At 38.1% G+C, this 23,048-nt stretch overlaps 2 protein-coding genes across 3 annotated transcripts in view; one reads left to right on the top strand and one right to left on the bottom strand.

Annotated features, from left to right (window-relative positions):
* LOC125786735 (cyclin-dependent kinase 5 activator 1-like) overlaps window positions 1-23,048 on the bottom strand; it is an 832,135-nt gene that overhangs the window by 115,401 nt on the left and 693,686 nt on the right. The window lies entirely within an intron of this gene.
* The window catches only part of fras1 (Fraser extracellular matrix complex subunit 1), a 248,149-nt gene that overhangs the window by 48,424 nt on the left and 176,677 nt on the right, over window positions 1-23,048 (top strand). For both annotated transcript variants that reach the window (XM_022664877.2, XM_022664876.2), the window contains exons 3-5: window positions 18,763-18,870; window positions 19,490-19,582; window positions 21,801-21,960. In XM_022664877.2, the coding sequence (XP_022520598.2) occupies window positions 18,763-18,870; window positions 19,490-19,582; window positions 21,801-21,960 (361 nt within the window). The remainder of the gene's footprint in view (window positions 1-18,762; window positions 18,871-19,489; window positions 19,583-21,800; window positions 21,961-23,048) is intronic.

Genomic DNA, 23,048 nt, shown 5'->3' with positions numbered 1-23,048 from the left:
AAGGTGTATCACACCCTGCAGTGTATGGGGTTTGGGAATCTGCAGAGCGATCAGTCAGATTGCCCATGGTAACCCCTTTCCATCATCGACAGCACCTACAATGGATGTCTGCGCTTCAGATGTGGACCTTGAAGCAATGAAAGATAATTTTAACATGATTATTCCTGTATTCTTTTACATAACAGGGGTGTCTGGGGACATGTTTGCCATTTACCCCCTCAGATTTAACACATTCAGAGGTCTTGCAGAGGAGGGTTTTTCACATATTAGGAAGGTGGTCAGAATTCTTTGGCTCATCTTAGTGTTCAAGACTGAGCTTTGAAACTTTTGTCAAATTAAATCATTTACTTGTTCATCGCAGTCAAACCTTTGATAGTTTGGAGTTTTAGTGGGCAAAATATTCACATGCCACAAGTTAATACCTCTGAAAGGTGTATTACATTGGGGGGCAAGGAAATATCAGTATATCACAGTATTGCAATATTTTGTTTTGCAATATTTTGTCAATTCAAAAAAATGCAACATACATTTTAAATTATTGTTGTATAAATGTTTATACGAATTTTAAGCAGGACTGGTATGTTTCACAACTTCAAAGGAACATATTTTAGCTATTAATGGAAAAATGTGTATTATTTAGGGTTTAGTGGGTCTTTAAGAAGTTTAAAATTTGAATAGTGTACAAACTGTTTCTACCCTGTCCCCCGCCACAGAACCATGTTTTAGGAGGGCATAAGGATGCAAAGATCTGCTGATTGGCTAGCTAAACTTTTTCTAACTAACGTAGAAAGTTGGTAGCCTGTGTCCTAATGTATTGGTAGCGATGTTGGACAAAGCAAGCAGAGAGCTAATGCTGCAGTAGCGACGCTGGACAACACATGTAGGTGGCATGCTAGCTCTGTATTACAAGCTAAAATGCTAAAAAAAGTTGCTAACATTGTGGCCCTGCACGCAAAAATTGACTAATACTTCCTAGCCAATCCCTTCCTTCCAAGCTGTACCCAAGCCATGCAACACATCTACCCCATCTATGCCAGCGCAAACTCACTTCCACCCAATTCCTGCTGCTGATACTTTAACCGGAATCCACCTGAAGATCACGGCTGCTTCCCTTGCTTCTGATTGCAGGGTCTGATTTACAATTGCGGGAATCAGAACAGCCTGGGGAAAGGTTCAGTCGTAATTACGTACCTGGATTTTAGGAGGCCCTGGGGGCACAGCTGTCGAGCCCCACACATACGCACCACCTCCGCAAGCATGTTCCCCCCATTAACAGCATTACACGGCTTGATGCTTGTTCTGTCAGATCAGTCCCTGTTCAGACTCCGCCACCCCGGCACTCTGAAGCGTGGAGCAGACGTGATTGGACTGTATTATCAGGCTGAGAAAAAGACGTGATTTGACTGTAATGCAGAACCTCCAGACATAGATGTCAAGCGGGTGAAGAGCTTTTAGAGAGAAGGAGGAGCTGAAACTTGATTAGTGCTTAAAGAAAAAAAACGAAAAAAGGTCACACGTTTTAAAAACTTGCTTTTAAACTCTGCGCATGTTGAAATAGTTGAGAAACTGTAACTGTAATATCTTCTGCTTTTCAGGCTTCTTCTGCTTTTATCTTGAATGGAAATGAAAAATACTGTATTTTTCTTAAGGGGTTTAAAGGGTTCTAATACAGATTGAATTAATTTACTGCTGGTAAGGAAATCTATTTTTTGTGGTGAATTAGCCAAAACTAGTCATTTTACAAGAAAGTAGTTAGAGTTAAAATTTTGTGGTTTTGTTTTGGGCCTTCACGGACAATATATTGACATGATAGTATATGTACCACAATATGGTATTTCACAATTACTTTAAAGCATTAACTTAAGGGGTGTGTATTGCCATTGATTTCCCAATTCGATTCAACATCAATTAATTTAGGCAAATTTCAATTACAATAAAAAAAAAATTGAATATAAAATGTTGTAATTATATAAGGAACACTCAAACTTGAATTTTTAAAATATTAGTGTTTATACTATGAAGACTTAACACAACAGTTACATAAATTTATTAACATCATTTAATGTAGCTTAGTTAATTGTGACGTAGTAGTACCGTAAAACATTAATAAGGCTTTGGAAGCCATCATTTTCACCAACGCTCTATGAATGTATATATTAACATTTTAAATGCATAAAACAAAAACATAACATGCTTCATAAATGTCTTATTTATTTGCAAATAAAAGTGTGCAATTTACCCATACCCACTTGTTCAGATTCTACATTTATTCCGTATAACAGCTAAACTATTTACACATTAAATCACTCTTTTACAGGTTAATCTACAATTATTAGGTCTAACAGTTATACCTCAGCTTAGCATGCTAGCGCAGGTTAGTTTAGCGCACTGGCCGCATGTGGTACTTAGAAATTAGCTTAACCAGTGAATTGGCTAACACGCTAAGCTAACGGTAGCTTCACCTGGTCAGGTCTTTCTTTAAATTAAGTACAGCCGAAAACAACACTGGAAAACAACCTAAAACTGTAAATGTACTAGTTTGATAAACACATGCCACAGTGAGTGGAAATACAGAAGAAAATTACTTACATTTGTAAAGAAACTCCCCACAAGTGCCGACTCCTGTGTGCCGTCACTCTTGCTCCAGCCATGCGTAACTGATTACCCCAGCTAAAAGGGGCAATGTTAAAAAAAAAAGAATGGTCTCACGAGATAAAACGTGAGACGTTAAAACTATACAAATATATAAGATTGATTTGAAAAATTGTTTTTTTAAACTCACCCATAATTAACATAAGAAGTAATATACACAGAATTCTAAATGTGATGGATCACAGACTAGTAAACATGGACTGGATGGCTGTAATGAGATTAAAATTGGAATTTTATTTCTGTAAACAAGCGTATTTTTGTGGTTTACTGAGCTGGATTTCACTAATTTCACAGCTATCTTATGTATGTAGATTCATTCATGTAGATTATTTTGAACCTCCATCACGAAGTCTAAAATACTGGTTTAGCCAATACATTGACTAATTAATGCAAAGAACATTCTCACATGATTTGCTGTGTATGATACATTGTGATGCACTTAGATTTTCCGTGTGTGAAAACAAACCAAACCAACAGAAAAACACTTTAAGGTTTTAAATAATTAACTCGTTAACTAATATGGACCCGAAAAATGAACTGTTCCACTGTACTTGCGCTAACATGGTCTTCATGAAGCAATCAAAATCAGCACCTGCAACAGTAACTAGCCTTTGCTGACAAAAATAGCCTTTGCTTACAGACACAAAATGCGGTGAAGCTTGAACAACATTTCAAATCTGGACTTTCAGGATCATTCTTCTTTGTTTTCGATAAGCTGCGAGTGGAAAAGAATGAAAGGGAGGTAGACGGATTACGCTTGGTCACGGTCATGGACTATAAAGACTTTTTTCAGTGGATCTGCTTTCATATATTGTAACGTAATCTAACACTTGGGCCATTCTTGCCCGGGAGGCCAGATTTTGTAGCATTGATACTTTTATATGCTGGTCATTCAGTATGGAAAGAGTGAATTGTATAGGTGACCTGAAGCCCGTTTTTAATCCCCAGCATATGTGTATAATCCTCTTACTCAGGGCTCTTGGTGTAAGAAAATGTGGAGCTCTGGCTCTCTTGCTCTACAATGACCTGCAGGAGGGCATTATCAGCCAGGCTACAGTTGCCCTTCAGGGTGTGTCTTAGAGGTAGAAGGGAAGCAGCAGGAGAGTCGGCAGGTCCATCTGGCTCGACTCTGCTGGGCTCTGCTCGGTCACAGCATCCTCAGACAGCCGCGGGGGGCTTTAGTCAGTGTTGCTCGAGCACCTGATTGACTTTCCACTTGCTGCAGCCGTCGTGCAGACGGCTGTCCTGCTTCCTGCATCGTTTTCCCACTGGCTCCTAAAGCTGTTGAAGCAGCAGGTGTCTGCGTAATGCATATGTCCGGTGCTGTCATGGTTTCGTCCAGTCTAATCTACTTTGTCCGTTATTAGCATGATTTCTCTGTACTGTCATTTATTATTTATTATTCATTCTCATGTGGACAGAACATAGCCTAAATCATTAGATGAACCTTCAATGATTTTAATTTGATTTTAAATTTTGGTCTCAATCTATCATGAACAAGGGATGTTGAATGGTCCTGAAGTCTAAAGCCTAAAGATTGTGAGATTGCTAGTTCAAGAATCCCGGTTATGCAGCTTGCCATCAACTGCTTGAGCCCAGGGAGAACACAGTTGGCCTTGCTCTCTCTAGGTAACAGTGTTGTGCCAGTTCACAGCTTTTCTGAACTAGTTCAAGTTCAGTTCATACATGCTCAAAGTGAACAGTTCACGTTCAAAGTTCACAATTTTAATTTTAGTTCAAAGTTCAGTTCATTTTACTTTTTTCGTGAGATATGCAAATAAATACTGTTTTTCACACTACAAGCTAGAAATCACTATACGTTCTTTGAAACGGCTCATTGTAGACATTTGCTCATTACACTGCAATTGTGGGTTTTTTACCAGGTGATGAAAATGTTCATAAGGAGAATCGGTGTCTGTCTCCGTGCCATCACTTCTACTAGCCATTTTTTTTATTGCAGCGCTTTCTCTCACTCCCGTCATTGGTCTCTCTCTCTCTCTCTCTCTTTGTATCTCTGTGTCTCTCTCTCTCTTGCTCTCCCGCTCCACGCTCTCTCTCTCGCGCCCTCGCGCTCCGCGCTCTCGCTGTTGGTCTCTCTCTCTCTCTCTCTCTCTCGCGCCCTCGCCCTCGCACTTTACTTTACATCCTACTGTCTCCTGATTGGTCGATCCCTTTTGGCACGCCAATGTAATTTTATCTTCAGTAGACCGACTTTCTAAAAAGAGTCTAGTGATCAGCCTGTGATTGGCTGGGACAAGGCCCAATTTACATGAAATAACATTGTTGTAAGCGCGCTGTACCCAGACAAAACAATCTAAAGTAACGAGCTGTCTGAGCATCACTCACACACCACAATGAAAGGAAAGTGTTCACCGATTATAATCAGATCATTGCTCTCAGGATTACACCGTTTCACTTCTTCGTCTTTTAAATATGTACTCCAGCACACGGAACAAAGGCTGAGACACGAAGATGCATTAGCAAAGAGACATATGCCCTTTGATCTCACCTCGCAGATTATGCTGTCAACTCTTTGCAGAACAAAATGTAATCTTCTTCTCTTTCTCTCTCTCTGACTGCTGTGATTGGGTTAAACTGTGTGTGAAAAAGTGTAGCTGTTCAAAATATAGACAAATAAAAGTTATAATCAGAGGAACAGATTGTATTAAAGAAAGTTACAGCATCAGGCATAAATCTGTGTTGCACACGCCATAAAGCAGGTGGAAGTTAAACTGTAACAAACAGCACATTGTGAGCATTCTTCAGCAACAGCAACTGCTCGCTCCAGGCGTCTCTGGCTTTAAACTTACGGCTCTCTCGCCTCCACCCTGACGTGACGGAGAGACAGCTGGCACTGCCCACCCCGAGAACTTCATAGCAGCACCGAAAGCAAAGCTAACTGTTTTAAATGATTAATTTATTTCCTCTCTTTCTCATGTCCAAATGCACCCGGTGCCTAACAGCCTGTGAAGAGCATTCGCAGGCGACCGGAGTAGAGAGGTCTTGTTCAGTGCAAAAGGTAAAGCTGGGTAGAGAAGTCGTCTCCCTTTGTGTTTTTTTGTTACGATTCAATAATTCATTGGGGAGTTCCTCACCCACACAGGTGAACTGACGTCCGTCCTTGTTGGCACGGCTGTAGTGCACTGATGTGCATCGAACGGTTAAGTATTTTGTATTCAAAAGCTTTTAGCTTGGAAGTCTTGGAAGTTTTATGCAGCAGATGTTGGAAAGCCAACAGTTATTTCCAGAAATGGTGAGCAGTACAGTCAGTGCTGTAACTACAGTATTAGTGATGTGAAAACGAATTTGTGATTGTTAAATTCATGCTTTATGAGGTTTTTCTGTTTATACATATTCACAATAGGGTTGTGCATTGGTAGGCCACTCATTGATAGTTACATTGTGGACTTATCATATGAAAAAAATGGGCATTACCTTAGTAGTATTTAATAATCGTGAATATAGAATAAGAGTTGTGATATTGTCTATTGTGTTCATTTGTACGTTTATTCACATATATAACAGTGAACAGTATTTTAGCCAGTCAATACAGTGATCAACACACTGTGAACTGCAGTAGGTGAATAATAAAGTATTATATAGTAATATTTCCTAATCTGTGATCAATTAAAATATTGTCGTCCTTAAAAGCATATCAATTATGCTTTATTATGCTGTTCTATTATTATTATTTCAGTGGCTTTTAAATAGTCTTAAAATAACTATTTTCTGGGAAAATATATTGTGACAGGCCCATCTATCGCCAACAACGATGGCGATACAATACATATCATGATTTAGGGCTAACAGTTTAATATGTTGCGATACTGTGAGCAAGGCGATAAAAAAAGTCATAGAATAAACAGACCACTATGATATTTATGAAATCTGATTAAAATAAAAGTTTGCTGTTTATGCAATCGTAACAGTGAAGTCTGATGATCGAAGACAACACTGCTACGTAGTGGTCAGGGTTTAAAAACAACACAAAATGACCGTCTGCCACCAATCTTTGCATGTTGCAACTTATTTAAAAAAATTAATACTGCATATTAAATACTGCGTAGTATATATAAGTCATAATATCAATACTCTTAAGATTTGTTTTTTAGCATTACAGAATATTTTACAAAATATTGTTTCTCTGAGCTTCAGTAAGTTGGTGATGGTGATTTTGTGTAGTTAGATATTTTTGAAAATATTCACATATGCTCAGATCAACATCCCAGCAGATTCTGGGTGTCTTGATGTCAGAAGACCTTAAAGTAATCTTGGGTGATATGATCAAAAAATTAATATCATGATTAATTTAACATGCATCTCAGTACATTTATTATTACATCTATTATTTTAGTAAACAACAAAGCTGCTTGGGTTGCTCAGTTGGTGCAGCTCATCAAATCTTTTTATACTGTGGCAGTTTTCCTAAAAAAAAAAAGTGCAATATATTTCAATATATTGTATTGTAACCTCTGTTTCGTGATATTTATTGCACAGCTGTATTATACATGTGTGGTTGTTTCTAACACATACTACTGTTCCATGACTTTTGGCATGCCAGTGTATAGGTGTATAGTAAAGATATGTAGAGGTACATGTTTCTTGTTCACAAGGTACCAAACAATATAAGCGTACACTTAAATGAACTACATACTTTAGTCCTTAAGCTCCAATTGTCTACTTTAATGGTACGTTTAATTTTCCATTAGAAAGCTGCTTATAGCACCTTTTCCAATGAGATTCCTTCAATGAGAAAAGCACTTTACCTAGAAAAATAACCATTCAAGCATCAGACAGGTACATTGGGTTGACACTGATTTGAATAAAAAACCCTTGAGTAACTCTTTTTTAAAGTGTATAGATTGTATAAATGAGTTTTTTTCTTTCCTCTGGCAATTTCTCTTATTAATCAGACTGGCTAGACAGCATTCTGGAGCACTTTACTAATATTGACTTGCTTGTCTCTAATGCACTCTAATGTCTTTTTTTTGAAGGTGCAAAACGTATATAGGCTGTCTGTGCTCTACTCATCCTGTGCTGCTCTGCTCTGCAGGTGTGAGAGCAGTCATTTTTAAAAGCAGAGCAGTAAAGTGCTTCCATATCTGACAGTTAGTCTATAATTAAAGTGGTCTGGTTGGTTGGCGTCCAAGTCATTTACAAGGGAAATCTCCTGTGGAAATTATGAAATGTTCCATGACTAAATGTAGAGAGAGGTGTGGCAGATGGGAAAAGTTACATTGGAAAAAAGTATATTTTCCATATTATTTTGGATTAAATTACATTTTTTATAGGGGCATCAGTGAATTGTAAGCATCTGTATGGTTTATCTACTGTATATACATTCTTATTCATCTTGGAATGGTCTGGATTGGAATTATACACTTACACTGACTGTATAAGTTGTGAGGAGTTTTCTTGTGAACGATCTTTAAAACTAGCCAGAAAGCAGAATGACATAAGCTGAAATTGGATGTACTGTGGATTTTGTAGAATGACTGGAATATTCCATTTCCTAAAATATGTGGGCCTATAATTTTCCTTAATCTACAGTTTCATGTGTAGCATCAATACATTATAGAAGTTATTACCACCCACAGTAGACAGCACAGCACAGTTTGTGGTAATGATCATGGCCGACAGCATTTGACTAAAACGGTTGATGCAAACAGACAATTTATCTTCCATGTAACCATGCTACAAGACTATGTCACAAGTTACTAGCTCCATGTGGCATGTCAGTGTCTAACCCAAGAAAGCACATTCTGATCTTATGGTAAACATCATATTCTGTAAACACTATAAAGTTTGGACTTTGAACGAACTCATAAAAACTCTCACATAAAAAGATCTCACCAGCTCTTTTCCTGCCAGTTTCAGTGCCTTTCAGAATGAACCATTTAAGGGCTCTGTCACTTTTATGCAAATAAGCTATTGCTGGCCACACCATGTTTACAGCATGTCTGTTAGTGTTAAATCTTAAAACACAGTCAAGCTAGTTCCTACATACAGTGCATCTCATTAATCTGCTGACTTACTATGGAGAATAGGTAAAGATCCCTCAGTCAGAAGAAGTCCACTGGTTAATTTCTCAAAGAAAATGAACAAAATGACGTTTCTTCAACTGATCTAGTGGGTGGGGCTCTGGTGGGGTTGACAGGTGAGGGGTGAGGGATGAGGGATAATGCCAAGGTGTTTTTATGCAGGTTTTCTTATTCTAATGTTACAAGTATTAGGTTGTTTCCAGTTTAGGTTGTTCATAGGGGAAGTCTATGGACCAAAGTGGAAATACAAAAGCATGCAAAAATGTGAGTTTTGCATAATATGTCCCCTTAAGGATTTTACAAACTCCTAATATAGTCAGTGCTGAGCAAATCAGAATAAAACATAGTATTTGTTAAAATAGCTGCAGCAAAATCAGCAAACGGTATCCTGTGTAATGTCAGCATACCACCAAGAAGGACCAACCACATCCAACAGGATTAACTGTGGACGCAGGAGGAAGCTGTCTGAAAGGGATGTTCAGGTGCTAACCCGGATTGTAGACGAAAAACATAAAACCACGGCTGATCAAATCACGGCAGAATTCAATGTACACCTCAACTCTCCTGTTTCCACCAGAACTGTCCGTCACCACAATAAATTACTGTGGTCTAAAACCAGGTGATTCAGTTTCGATTTCATTGTCCAACCCCTGTAAATCTCTATTTCATAGTCATTTGCGCAGCACTCTTTCTAAATATGATCATCGCTATATTTACTCCTCTCAAGGAAACCAGATTGTATTTAATTTAATTTGTCTGTTGAACACTGCAGAACAGACTGTCCAGAACATAGTGGACATCAACTCTACACTTAGAACCCAGAAGATGTGCAATATGGTCCCTAATATCTCCTAAAACAAGATGTGTCTGCTTGAGACTGTCATATAGCTCTCATTGTTCCTCAGCCTCCTGTAGCATCTCAGCTTCAGCGCTTGCCTTGCAAGAAATTAGCATATAATCATGCTAGGCTGGCGTTGCGAAGAAGTTGAGGAGAAAGCAATTAAAGTGCAGGGACTGAATACATTTGAATGTGTTTAACTGCACATTTACACAGCAGAGCTGAACCGGTGCAGGTGTCGTCTTTAACAGCAACCTTCACTGAAGAGCACGGAGGCTCCTTATGCGTTTAAAAGGGCACTTAGATAAAGCGCTCTGACAGTGTTGACAGCACACCGTTCTTTGCACGTTTATCTAAAGCCTAATTTGGGGAGAAATGCGCTGTTTAATGTGTCAGATTTGAAGGTCGTTGTCTGTGCTTTTTGTGTGATTACTGATATTATTGAATATGAAACGCAGCTGAAGTGTAGATAAATTTGAAGTAAACAGATTCGCTAATTACTGTGAGAACACTGTGTAACTAATTGGACTGTGGCTCAGTAATCCAGCAGTTACTGTGATTAAAGTGTAGAATTTCCATAGACCATCTTACTATGTATCTGATACTATAACACATTTTCTTCTTATAGTATCAGATACATAGACTAATATTTTATGTGCAGTACCAGTCAAAACGATGATCGACAATGTTGATTATTTAAATTTATCGACTACAAATTTCATTGTCAACTAATCGTTAGTTTGTGACAGTAACTATACTGCATTACACAAAGTTCTGAGGACAGAAGCGCAATGGGAGATAGGTAAATGGCTCACACACACAGTTTACACTCAACTTAGTTTGAGTCTTTAAAAGTGCCCGAACACAACAGATTATAATTGTACTCTCTAAATATCAGCACTTTCCACGTTTAAAAAACATCTAGTCATTCAAATTTTTAAACTTTAAATCCTATTTTCAGCTGTTTCTAGCGTTTTTAGAGATGGGTTTCCTCCAGGGACTCTGGTTTCCTCCTACAGTCCAAAAACTGAATATTCTAAAATGGCCAGAAAGTTGGAAACCCAAAAAAAGACTGTATGCCCAGATATGGATTGGCAGTCCCTCCATGTGGACGGTCTTTCTGGTTGAGAGTTCGCTATGCACGATTGGCTGCCGCTTCTCAATTGTGTGTGTGGAATGTAACTGTAAGTGCCTTGAGTGCTTTGAGTGGCAGAAAGGCAGAAAGTAAGTTAGTAAGTAATTAAAGTTGATTGAGAAAATGCCAAGATGTGCAGAGCTGTTGTCTAAGCGGTATAAAACACATAAATATACATAAATATGTTTTTCTTAATAGATTGAATGGCGTTAGTGTCAATGCAAAAAACAATCAAAAATGCTGAATTGAAGGTATGTCCAGACTTATGACTGAAACTGTATACGAATAAATAATTTTTTTGCACAATAAAAAACGAACATCGGCTCCGAGTGGTCCAGTGGTCTAAAGCGCTGCCACTATGAGCAGGAGGTCGCTGGTTTGAACCCCGCTTGTGCAGCTTTTGCAAAATTGGCCCTGCTCTCTCCGGGTGGGTAGATGGCGCTCTCTCCCCACATCACTCCTATGGTGATGTCTGCAGCACAGGGCGTCTGTGAGCTGATGTACAGGAACCGAGTCGCTGTGCTTTCCTCCGAGCACGCTGGCTGCTCGGCAATGCTGCATCAGCACCAGATCGAAAAGAAGGGGTGGCTGACTTCACATATATCGGAGGAAGCATGTGTTAGTCTTCACTCTCCTGGTGTGATAGGGGGAGTCCTAATGAGTGGGGTGGGTAATTGGCCGTGTAAATTGGGGAGAAAATGGTAAAAATTAGAAATAAAATAATAAAAAAAAAAATTAAAAAAAAATGAACGTCAAGTTTTGCAAATGCACCCATGTAAATCCATGATTGCATTACATCACATTTGGCAACTTCAGGCTAGCTCCAAATAGTACAAAGCTAAGCTGACGTTTAAACTACTGTAATGATTCAGTATTGCCTTTCAATATACTTATTTCGAACCCAGTGTGATGCTGACACTACATATAGCCCGTATATGGTGTATACTGAAAGAGCAGGACCATTAGCCCCTGCTTTAGTGAACCAGACTGGCTGGGGACGCGATGTAGTGCACCCTTAATCGAATTAGCCGGGGGAACAGTTCAGGTTTTGGCAGCCTGGTTACGGCATAAATCAAGGTCAGCTCAATTTCAGTTCAATTACCTTCTGCTGGCTTTGGCGACTGACCCTCTGGAGTTTTACTAATAAGACTTTAAAATGGGGAAAGGGAAGCGACGGCCATATAAGCTGCCGCATCAGTGTTTTTATACTGTGATACTGTGTGCTTTAAGTGTTAGCCTTATGTATGTGATTTCTCAGTGATTGAGTGCACTGTAACAGTTACTGGACTGTGGAAGGTAATGGAGCAGCTCTGTATCTATGGCTCAGAAATGAAAGATAGAGCAGTGTATTCTCCAGACAGTGACTAAGCTGTTTGTCTGTGGTAGACGGTGTGGAGCTGGACTTCACCTCAGAGGCCCACCGAAGATGTCACTTCCCCTCCTGAACTGATTTATCAAACGTGCTCCCTGTAGACGGTGCAGACACGCCGGAATGTTCCCTGAATATATATTGCAGGTTAGCCTGGCCTGTAACGTGGCTCCATTAGCTTAAACATGTCAGCCGGACCCAAAGCAGACAAAGTAAAGCCAAGTCTCGTTCTCTCATTGTTTATATGTTCCTGCCAAGCTTTGTTCGTAGCTGTGCCAGGCTCTAGTATAGCTATAAAATGTGCTGGAACAAACGTCAGTGAAGAAAGTGAAGAAATTTAAGAAACTGGTGAATTGAGATACATTTACATTTAAATTAACCCTTTAATGCATAGTGGTCACTAAAATGGACAGCTGTTTAAAAGTCATTACTTTCTATGTGAATCAGTTTTACTATTATTGATGCATGTCAGCCTTTGAAGGGACCCTAAGAAAACAACTCTGCATCGCATCACCATATGGCCAAAAATTGCTAGTGTACCAAAAACCACTGCTCTGGTGAATATTTAGAAACCACTTCAGTATCTGAATCAGTTTCTCTGATTTTGCTATTTATATTCATTTGTTTTATTCTATAAACTATGTACAACATTTCTCAAAAATTCCAAATAAAAATATTGTCATTTACAGCATTTTTTTTACAGAAAATGAGAAACGGCTGAAATAACAAATGTAAAAAAGATGCAGAGGTTTCAGACCTCAAATAATGCAAAAAAAAAAAAGAAATAAATAAAAATTAGTGTACAAAAACGCACCTCTGTGGAAAATATTTATTCTACAGCATTAAAGTTTCTATTTTACTTTATATATTTGTATTTCTTCCTTTAGTTGAGTGTAGATAAAAATAATTCTTGAATGATTACATTTAAATTACAAAAAATATACACATTTGCCAGCATAAAGGAAGAATAACTGTTTGGAGAAAATCCTGATTCATGCATGAAAGGGTTAATTTAGTCTTAATTACATTTCAATTTATTACAATTCAAGTCCTAATAATCTGAACATTTCATGATGAATAGACCAAGAAATACAGTATTTAAAATTTAAAATGATCTAGTCACACTTATGTGCAATTTTTCAATCTCTACTATACTGTTTCAATATATTTCTCATAATACTTTATGTTTAAAGAATTCACGCACTCATGCAGGAGTATTATCCAGTTTGTGTCCATATTGAATATGGATCCCTGGTTCTGCTGGCTTTTTCTCAGCTGCTTTTTGCCATTTTTGATTTGTTCACCTGCCTCATATTGGATCTCCTGGTGTTGGACTGTGTGCTCGGTTTGTGTTAATGATTTATGATTCTTCTTTGCTCTTTTTGTTGTTTTGTTATTTGTTGTTAACTACGTTCAATAACTGCTCTATTAAAGTTGATGTATTCCTATTTTATCTGCGAGCAATTGACCCATCTGTTGAGTGTTACAGACCTGTATTCACTAGTGCTGTGTAAATATACATGTAACACATTGCCAGGTTATGATTAAAAAATGATGCCTTGTAGTGCTTGAGTCATTTTTAGCGTCTTCAATATTTATTTATCAACTTTGCCTAGAAAGGGCTAACTCTTAAGAACTTTCAAGAGGGGTATCCAGTTAGTGATGTTAAGTCTTTAAACTGCTTACTTCAAGAGGCAAGTAGTTATTTTTTTTGCATTCTACACATATGAATTTGAATCAAATATGGTAAAATAAAAAAAATAAGTAAAGAAAAAAGCATTGCGCTAGACAGACGACATGTTTCACACTACACAGAGCACAGAAATGCTGTGGCTTGTGACCTTGCACAGAGCATCAAAATATGGCATATTTTACTTATAATATAAACAAGTGGACTGAACCACCATGGGAATTCTCTGCTAAGAATAATCTGTCCAATTAATAGATAAAACAATCTAAATATAAATACTATCAATAAAATGACATTGCTATCTTTCATCCCTAATCTATACGAAATCTACCGCTCTCTATCATTATCGTAGAGTTTTCTGTAATTGTTTTGAGGATTGAAAAAACTCTTGCGATCTGTTTCAGCGACTGTACACTGCTGTTTTGAAGCATTCCCATTCTCAGCATTAACGCAGCTGGAGTGCTGCAAAAGCCCTGCAATAACACACCTGGTGTGGGCACTGACTGATAAGTGCCTGACATGTGCGACAAATGCTAAAGTGGTTTCTGACAGCTCCACAGCAGCCACTCTGACTCCGTCACTTGAGCTGTGCTTCCAAAGCGGGGTCGAAGGGGTCACCTGAATGGACGCTTCTAAAAGCAGCCCGACTGCGTGAGCAGCACGGCTAATGTTTATGTGTAGCAGCTAGCTTCTTTTAGCTGCTCCTGTACATGTCATGAGTGCCATTTCCTTAAAATGTTCAAAGTAACCTAGTTTATGATTTATACTCACCCTTACATATACTGTTCTGTAGGTCACAATACAGCCGTGTACATGTAATAGTTTAGATGCTCCTATTGTTTTTGTTAACAATTCCTAACATTTTTTTGCATATTTTTTAAAGTTTCTATGTATTTGCCAAGTTTAACATATGTTTTGGGGCCAAAACAGATCACTGACAGACTTTCAAATGATTGTCAGTCGCCAATGTCAACTCTTTCTAGGCATTAATTCATCAGCTTTGCCTAGAAAGGGCTAACTGATGTACTCTCAACAGCGCTATCCAGTTAGTGATGTTAAAAGTCTTTAAACCAAAAATTGACGCCAATTAAAAAATACTAAAAATACTGAAAAAGTTAAAATAACAAAGCACAGTAGATTAGAGTGGAACATACATTGGAATTGTGCACCACTTTCTTGATTTGCCCATCAAATCATATTTGCAGTTCTCTCTGGATTTTTTTGGGATCTTCCAGATCTCACCTTGACTTCCACAGTTCCCCTGAACTGCAATTTCATAAAAGCAGTCTGTAAGCATTGAAAACACTTGTGTGTAGCAGCAGTTTTCTATAGTTTTAATGTAGCTTTGTAGATTTGAAAAGTTTGTAGATTATTGCCAATGATTTCTTGTGTTTGTGTAAAACTAATTAAATTTTTCCAATTTTAAAAATGCAGATCTGTACATTGTCAGATAAGAAAATCTGATCAATAAATTGAAATCAATATGCTTTAAAACTCTTAATAGCTAATTTAGTACAGAGCTTGAACGTAGTGTACAAAGATTTAAAATTTCTGGATCTTTATTCTTTTTTTAAATCAAGTTATTAAGTTATTTTGAAATGTATACAGATTCATGTTTACAGCTTTTAAACTCGATATACATCAGGATTTGCTAGAAATAACGGATTTGCAAATTGTAATTTTCATATTTTTCGAAGACTAATCTATACATATCTCTCTCACACACACACACATACATGCACAATATGATTCAATATTCTCGTTTTTTTTATTGTGAGCTCTGTGTGCGACGCCTCGCTGCTCTGCTGAGCCGTGTTCTATTAGCCTGTATCTCCGGCGTGTGCGATGAGCTCAAAGGAAGAATCTAGCAGAGACTGCTGGATAAGCACAGTGTGCACTCTGTCATAACAGAAACCAGCTATTAAAAATTCATTCAGCCGGGTGGCTTCTCATTTGTGTAAGCTAGCTCCGCTACAGAAAATCGATGTCAGGAAACAAGCGTGCCAAGCGTTGATGGCAAGACAATGCAGGCGGAATCGGCATGTTGGTGCAACAGTGTTCCTCCAGCTTTTGATCCGTTCACTTAGATTACTATTTATCAAATCCGCAGAATGACAGGGGTTCCGTCAGGGAGGGTGGCATTTATTTTAATTAAGAATTGGGAGTGTGGAGGTGATATCAGGCCACAGATTCTCTACTGAAGCCGAGCACAGGAGCCCAGACGACTTTTCTCTCTTTTCTTTTCTTTTTTTTATAATTCTGCAGCTGTTCTCCTCTGTAATTGTGATGAAAAGCAAACAAGTGTCTATCAGCAGGTCTTTGTACAGTGCTCGCCTGCACGCATTACTTCACTTCTTTTACAAAGGAACCATCTCAACTTTCTTGGTGATGCAGGATTCCATTATTGCTGTTATTGTACTGTAGCAGTGGAGAGTGGAGCTCACAGATTCCGGAGATTTCATTTTCCAGCAGGACTTGGCACACTGCCCACACTTCCAAAAGTACCAATTGGTCTTAGATCGTATTCTTGACTTTTGGGTTGTCTTTCTTTCTTTAAAAACCTCTCGAATATAATCAAGAGGAAGATGAATGATCACAATCCATCAAACCAAACTGAACTGCTCGAATTTTTGCACCAGCAGTAAAGGTATAAAGGTATCCAAAAGCAGTGTGTAAGACTGGTGGAGGAGAACATGCCAAGATGCATGAAAACGGTGATTAAAAAACAGGGATACTCCACCAAATATTGATTTCTGAACTCTTAAAATGTTATGAATATGAACTTGTTTTCTTTGCATTATTTGAGGTCTGAAAGCTCTGCATCTTTTTTGTTATTTTAGCCATTTCTCATCTTCTGCAAATACTGTAAATACTCTAAATGAAAATATTTATATTTGGAATTTGGGAGAAATGTTGTCCGTAGTTTATAGAATAAAACACTAATGTTTATTTTACATAAACATAAACCTATAAATAGCTAAATTAGAGAAACTGATTCAGAAACTGAAGTGGTCAAGAGCTGTATATAATGCACATTTTGAACCAAATTACTGAAATAAATGTAACATTTAAATAAAAGTTAATGAAATTTAATTCATTAGACATTTAATGAAATTTTTTATTTTATGAGATTCACCTGTACTACTACTACTGCATATTTGTAATCCTCTTTTTATTGGCTGGAACAACTCTAACGCAGGAAATATATTGTTTCAGTATGTTGAATTATCATGCGGTTCTACTCCCTGGACAGTTTGCTAACATATTGACTGTAATCCGAGATCTGTACAGGCAGCCATTCAAAGCTGTTCTTGGATCTCACTTCCATTAAGACGTCCGTGCCAAGTGACACTTCAGGTGCTGTGCTGAAACGTGTGAGCTGTCAACACTCGCTCAAAACATCAGAACCACTTCCCAGGGTAGCTGTCACAGATCTGTGAACACAAATTCAATTCAGCTTTAGTAGAGGATACTGAAGCTTTTACACCACTTTTAATGGTTACCAAACTGTAAATAAGCCTGGGTGATATTCTAGTCACGTGGTTCAGATTTCTTTGGTTTTTATGTTTTTAAATTTATGATCCCGTGTGTTGATCTTCGCATACCTGCTTCAACAAATCATTGTAGATTCTTAAGAAATTTAAAATTTGTTATTCAGCTAATTTCTAACAGCCTGACCAGAGTTTTTAGATGTTTTGACCTTTTGTCTTGCACTCCAATCAGTCATAACATTAAATTTGGGAATTAGGGTCTTTATGGGTTTCATTAATCAGACTTTTGTGCCCTTGAACTTGTTGACCTTACTCCCCACAAGACCTGCCTGGAGCTGTGTAGATGTTGATACCCAGTCATCTAGCCATCACAAGTTTCCCTTAGAAACGTGGCTTAATAATGGGGTCATGGGATTTTTTTTTCTTAATGAATTAAAGCCACATAATTAACTGAAGTATTGGATGGCATAATTACAGTTAATATATTTGAGTTTATGTTTACGTTTTTGTGTAATGTGTTCATGCACATTTCTCTTTGGAAGCCTGTGTTTGTACATTATTCAGCAAATTCCAGAACTATCCTAAAGCTTTATGTCAACTGTCCAAACCAAACTGAAAATGATCCGGCTCAATTTTTTTCTTTTTGAACATTATTGTTGTATTTATCTGTGTATTTTTCTACTCCCTAGATGTCATCTGTTGTGTCACGTCTTATTTTTTTTTTCGCCTGCTGACACACTCCTAAAGTCCATCCACATCTACTCTTCTTAAAAGTGTAGTTTCTTTGTTTACCTGTGCCACTTTTGAAGTTCCACAGTTGACTGACAGGGCAATCCACCAACCACAAATATTTCCTTTAGGGTCTTTCTCCACTAGCGTCACGTCGACCATCCTCCTCTTATGACAAGCTTACTAGCAAGCTCTATGTTGATTTGTTCTATGTTGAAAGGCAGGGTTTTATCTGTAATGCTAACTGTATGCTAAGCAATATGAAAACACAGTTATATTTTAACCAGCAGGTGGTCTCTTAAAAAAATGCTTATAACAGAATTTACCTCAAATTCTCTCCGAAAAAGCTTTAATCCCATTCCGTTTGCTAGTTTTTTCTGTCCCTGTTACAGTGGCAGGGTGTAAGTGTGATGCCCTTGGTGTCCATTTCACCAATAATTAACATATTAATTGATAACTAGACATTTTTTTAGATTCTTTCTTTGTTGTGATATTAATCATTGTTTTGAATCTTAATTCAGAATTTTTATGTAGTGTAATTCAGTTGTATGCATTTTATTTTAACCAGAAAAATCATATTCTTTATTAAAACATTTTTAAATGACCAGACAAAAAATATATATATATATTTGTGTATATATGATTTCACTTTTGACCATCATGTTGCCATTGTAGGGCAGCTCTACCCGCATCTAACTTCACATTTTCACAGTTTTACTGTTTTTTAAAAGACACACTAAGAGTCATGTAGTCATGTGACTACGCCTGAGCCAATAAACCTGTGTTTTAAGATTTGTGTTGTTTTTTTCTGTTACAGAACAACACATCATGGAAACCGGACACATGTCAGGACTGCACCTGCCACAGTGATGTCGTCATCTGCAGAGCCACCCGCTGCCTAAACCCTCAGTGTGACTTTCAGAGGGTAAGACTGACTAAGGGCTGCTCTAGAACTGAATTATAAAAGCGTAGAGATTAATGTAGAGAAGGACGGGTGAATCTGTTGATTGATGGCTGAACGAGCAGATGGATGGATGGATGGGGATGGGTGGATGGGTGGATGAGCCTGAAAGATGAATAAATGGATGGCTGGATTAGCCTGATGGCAGAAAGTATGGATGAATAATCGAGAAGATAAATGAATGCAGAAGCTCCAGCTTTCTCATTGTCATTCTAGGAAATGGGGGCTGCAGGCTCATTATATTTGTCTGATAAATTTATTTCTTGTTTTTTATTTATTTTTTTATCTGGCTTCTGTTAGAGGAACTCAAAGGCAAAGTCAATAATCGATGCTTTTGGCAACTTTTCCAATGGCTTCCATTTAAAGTGCAATAAAACTCAAGTGGTCTTGTTCTTACTGAATCATTGAATCACTGAAGCATCAATGATAAAGCACTTATCATTCTTCCTGACCTTGAGAGCAATTAGCTTTTCTGATGTCTGCTTATTCATCAATATCTCATTTTGACTTTCTAATTAGTGGTTCGTACAAATGATAATGATAATGCTAGCATGCTAACGTGGCTATTTGGATGTGTTCCCAGGGCGAGCGCTTGAGAATCCCGCCCAACAAGTGCTGTCCGGAGTGTTTCCCACAGTCGTCCGGCTCCTGCCAGCACCGGGGGGCAGTGCACAGGGTAAGTGACACTCCTGCGGACAAGGCCCAGTGAAAAGCCGCCCGTCTTGTTTCCTGGCAGCTCCTGCCGCTTCTCGCCGGGTGCTGAGTGGTTGATTGCCTCAGCTGATGGACAATTGCGTTCTTGTTAGTGTCCCACTCTTCCCTGACACACTGGAACTCTTGTTTGTCCGAGTTGTCCCTCTAACAAGCCACTCGGTGCGCTGTTTAAGATTCTGGCGGTGTAGCTTCCAGCTCGAGTGGCATTTGCTTAGGGAAGCCTGCTGTGTTGGCAGAGGGGCCTAATTCCGTAATTAACTTGCCTAAAGTTCACGCAAACTTTCAGAACCACAGAGCAGATTACTTAACCGAACATTTTTAACAAGCTTAAGAGACAGCAACTCATTTTCTCATATCCTGTCAAATCAATATAAAGCAAAAATGCTTTTTAAAACACAGCTCTGGAAAAAATTAAGAGACCCCTTCAGTTTCCAAATCAGTTTCTCTGATTTTGCTATTTATAGGTAGATGTTTGAGTAAAATGAATAATACAAAGAAAACAAGTTCATATTCATAAAGTTTTAAGAGTTCAGAAATTAATATTTGGAGGAATAACCCTGGGTTTAAATCACAGTTTTCATGCATCTTTAGGCATGTTCTCCTCCACAAGTTCTCCTTACACACTGCTTTTGGATAACTTTATGCCACTCCTGGTGCAGAAATTCAAGCAGTTCAGCTTGGTTTGATGGCTTGTGATTATCCATCTTCCTCTTGATTATATTCCAGAGGTTTTCAATTTGGTAAAATCAAAGAAACTCATCATTTTTAAGAGCTGTATGTGCAAATATAATTCTTAAATGTTCTTAGTAAATGGCCCCCTACAGATTTCTTTCATTTTTGCCTTTTTATCATTATTTTTTCAAATTAAGAAAAACTTTTTTAAATCAGGCAAATATATCCTGAGTAAGTATAAAAAGCACTTTTATTTTTTATTTTTTTTACAGAAAAATCTATTCAAACCTACCTGGCCCTATGTAAAAAAAGTATTTGCCCACTAATTGAATTCTCACTGTTCTTTACAGAATTGTTTTAGTTAAGACACACTTGAGGAATTTTGAGCATGAACGGCCGGTTTAAAATCATAAATGAAGTCATCATTTAAAAACGTATCTTCATCTGATACTAAAGTTTATTTGATAATCAGAAAAATGTAAGTATGGCAAAAAAAAAACAAAAACAAAAGAACTCTGTAAGGGGGTGATTACTTTTTCACAATACTCTATGTATAGAAAACATGGAGTTTCAGACATAACAAACAATATATATATATATATATATATATATATATATATACAATATACAATATTGCACTGATGTACGTGAAGGTGCTTGCTATGCTTAATGCAATAAAAGTGACATGCAGACAAACATATTACAAAAGGTCTTTGTTATTATATTACTCAGACTAAGAAAATTATGTTTAATTTATTCTGGTTGAATTCATATTTAGTAATTGTACTTGGCTGTACGTGGCTGGACAATTCTACTTCACCTCAAAGACCAAGTCTAGGTTTAGATGAGATTGTGGGTTTATGGTCTTAAGACCGTTCTTAAATCTAAGACCAGACTCTAATTACAAGTACTACAAAACTAACTACTTTTACTTCTTGTGTTGTTTTTAAATTTATTAAACTGAAATAAACCAAAATAAGCACAGAACAGGAAAAATAAACAGACCTGGTAACTAGATTAATATACACAAAAAAATACACTAAGACAGAAAACAAAGAAAAACCTACAACACACAAGAACTGACAAGAGACACTGAACCAAATATATATATATACACACACACACACACACACAAGTAACAGGAAACACATGGGGGCAGGTAACAAGGGGGTGGTGCTACTAATAACACACAGGGAGCAAATACAAGACAAAGGCAAAGACAAGGAGAACACAGAGAGGGCCATGAGCTAGAAAGCACACGGCTAGGAAAAGAGAAAACCCAGGCACAGGAAAAAATAGAGCACAGAGATCCAGACCAGGAAAGACATGGAACAAATTTGGGTTCTTTTTAAAGCTTTATTCAGTTTCTGAAACCAGTAGCCTCAGTAATGTTCATTATCCTCAGCTATTCGTAATGCCATGATGCCTTCATGCTGTATAAGCGAACAGCCACTCTCCCACAACCTCATAACCTCTCCTGCTCTCTGTTCTTCTCTCTCTCTTTACAGCATGACAGCCAGTGGAGTGAGTCCAAGTGCTCTGTGTGCACATGCTCTCTGGGGAAAGTGACCTGCGTCCCTCCTGCCTGCCCTCCGCTTAGCTGTGGGAGCGGACAGAGCCCGTACATCCCAGCCGGAGAGTGCTGCCCTAAGTGCGCTAGAAATGGAGGTAGGAGAGAAGAGCAACAGGGATTCTCCAACAGCAGAGTGAAAACACTAGAGTTAAAATAGCCTCTATGCAGCAAGTGTAACAGATATAGCCGCATTTGACACCATTTAACCTCTCACATCCCTGAGAGCTTTGGGGGGGGGGCTCACGTTTCAGTTTCACATTGTGGCGGTCACCAAGACTAGCTGAGACTGGGTCAAGACAAAGGTCGAGAGGTGGATTCCAATCAGTCAAAAACTCACAGTGTGATTTTGAATACATAAGAGAATCAGCTGCATATGTGTCTCCATAAGTGATGCGCTGATCAATACTGAAATATCAATAACTCCGATACCAGATCTTTATGCTCTAAAATCGATTTTCAAGTCAAAATATCGATACTTTTGAAACTTCATTCATTTGAGGCAATATACAGGGGTTGGACAATGAAACTGAAACACCTGTCACTTAAGTGTGGGAGGTTTTATGGCTAAATTGGAGCAGCCTGGTGGCCAATCTTCATTAATTGCACATTGCACCAGTAAGAGCAGAGTGTGAAGGTTCAATTAGCAGGGTAAGAGCACAGTTTTGCTTAAAATATTGCAATGCACACAACATTATGGGTGACATGCCAGAGTTCAAAAGAGGACAAATTGTTGGTGCACGTCTTGCTGACGCATCTGTGACCAAGACAGCAAGTCTTTGTGATGTATCAAGAGCCACGGTATCCAGGGTAATGTCAGCATACCACCAAGAAGTACCAACCACATCCAACAGGATTAACTGTGGACGCTGTAAGAGGAAGCTGTTTGAAAGGGATGTTCAGGTGCTAACCCGGATTGTATCCCAAAAACATAAAACCACGGCTTCCCACAGTGCACTTCAACTCTCCTGTTTCCACCAGAACTGTCTTGTCGCCACAATAATTTATTGTGTTCTAAAACCAGGTGTTTCAATTTTATAGTCCAACCCCTGTAGGTCTTTAATATGAATATGGGTACGCTTTTAAATAGTAGATATCATAATATATGTAGTGGTTTCAGCAAGGCCAAGGGTTTTTGGGTAGCAGCGTCAGAAAACAGTAAAATAAAAATAAATAATAAAATAGT

Source organism: Astyanax mexicanus, chromosome 22, assembly GCF_023375975.1.
Source record: "Astyanax mexicanus isolate ESR-SI-001 chromosome 22, AstMex3_surface, whole genome shotgun sequence".
NCBI classification, from domain to species: Eukaryota; Metazoa; Chordata; class Actinopteri; order Characiformes; family Acestrorhamphidae; genus Astyanax; species Astyanax mexicanus.
The sequence above is the reverse complement of the archived record's forward strand: the minus strand, read 5'-3'. Positions and strand labels throughout refer to the sequence as shown.